Source organism: Cryptotermes secundus, unplaced genomic scaffold (genome assembly GCF_002891405.2).
Source record: "Cryptotermes secundus unplaced genomic scaffold, Csec_1.0 scaffold176, whole genome shotgun sequence".
Taxonomy (NCBI): Eukaryota; Metazoa; Arthropoda; class Insecta; order Blattodea; family Kalotermitidae; genus Cryptotermes; species Cryptotermes secundus.
In genome coordinates, this window is record NW_019731569.1 from 451,798 (window position 1) to 453,409 (window position 1,612).

Below are 1,612 nucleotides of genomic sequence, written 5' to 3' on the forward strand. Positions count from 1 at the left end.
CCGGTATTTGTGACTAGCAAAGGAATGTCTTCATTGGGCGTCGATCAATGCACATATTTGTTCAGATAAAAGTTCAGTGGAGAAGTGTTTCTTGTGAAGCTGATAGTGGTTCAGTTAGTCAAGAAATTTATCTCCTTATGAGAAATTATAAGTTAATTAATTTGGTCACAGATTCCGAAATTGCATTGCATTACATATTTTAGGCGGGGTTATTACATTGCAACCCTTCAACCGGAATATACCGTATTTACGCATGTATAGGCCGCACATTTTTTGCCAAAAATTCAAGAGGAAAACTGGGGTGCGGCTTATATTCGAAATCACACTTTATTTAAAAAAAATTATATTCATAATTAGTAATACAGAGTGTAATACTACTGAAATAATATTCCAAGAAAATTATTTTTTCTATAATTTCTGTCTGAAAATTGTGCTGCGGCCTATACATGCGTAAATACGGTAAGTGTTCTTTCTGTTAAAGGGTTAGGTTATGGTACAGAAACAAACTGAGCACATTTTATTGCCTGTTCTTCATGCTGTGTAACTCATTTGTTATGGGTGGAGCTAGGATCATAATAGACCGCGCCATAGCTCAAGCGGTTAGTCGCTGGCTTCTCATCGCGGTGGCCCGGGTTCGATCCCGGGTCTGGTCAAGTGGAATTTGTGGTGGACAAAGTGGCACTGGGGCAGGTTTTCTCCGAGTACTTCGGTTTCCCCTGCCAATCTTCTTTCAACCAACTGCTCCACAATCACCCTCACCTATCATCTGGGGCTGGTAAAATAGGCCAGAAATGGCCGCAGTACAAGGGACTTAGTCCCACCCCACTAGCAATAAAAAAAAAAAGGAAGCACAACTCAAAGAGTAGTGAAACCACATGACAACCTCTGCTGTGTGCTCACCTGCGTGGCAGTGGATGGCCACTTTTCCTTCTGTGAGAGCGAACGACATTACCTTTACCATGTCGAGTAGGCTTGTAAGGGTTGCTTCACCATAATCCTTCCAGCCAAAGTTGTAGAAGTATACTGCAATGAAACAATGTCATTATTACAGAACAATAACATTGTAGCGTGGACAGCCGTTGCCATGTAATGACCGCGAAATAGGCGAATAAACAACGGTGTTATGCATCCCGTTTCTAGGCAACGGATCGGTAAACACGTACCCGCGGTAACGAATAGGCACTCAACAATGAAGTTATTGTTGGGAACGGTCTTTTCTACTCGTTCCGTGCAAAAGAGTTATAAAGAAGACAATTGCGGCAACTTGACGCACCTCCACCGTGACCCTGAGAGTCGTAGGAGGCCACGAAATGGGAAGTCTCAAATCTGAGACAGTAAAATATGGTCTCGAGTCCCAAGAGACTCAGACCTGAGAAAGACTGCACTGGCAAGGGCCAGCAGCATATATGAAAGGCAGAGCCGTGCTCTCGTCAGAGAGGGCGCCCCACAAAAACAAGACCGTAAATGTCAAACAGTAATAAATATCTGGTCATGAGCTCCAGATAGGGCTCGACACCAAGACTTGCTGACTGACTGACCGTTAGTCGCAATGTGGCATGGAACTTGACGAGAGAGAGAGAGTTACCCGTGTGGAGGTGGGGTAAAATACCTC

General features: G+C 43.9%; 1 protein-coding gene across 4 annotated transcripts in view; it reads right to left on the minus strand.

The window, feature by feature from the left end:
* LOC111867062 (protein tyrosine phosphatase domain-containing protein 1) overlaps positions 1 to 1,612 on the minus strand; it is a 57,335-nt gene that overhangs the window by 23,150 nt on the left and 32,573 nt on the right. For all 4 annotated transcript variants that reach the window (XR_004513296.1, XM_023856540.2, XM_033752529.1 and 1 more), the window contains exon 5: positions 901 to 1,023. Coding sequence is in view for 3 of the 4 variants with exons in the window: in XM_023856540.2 (XP_023712308.1) it covers positions 901 to 1,023 (123 nt within the window). In the remaining variant the exon portion in view is untranslated. The remainder of the gene's footprint in view (positions 1 to 900; positions 1,024 to 1,612) is intronic.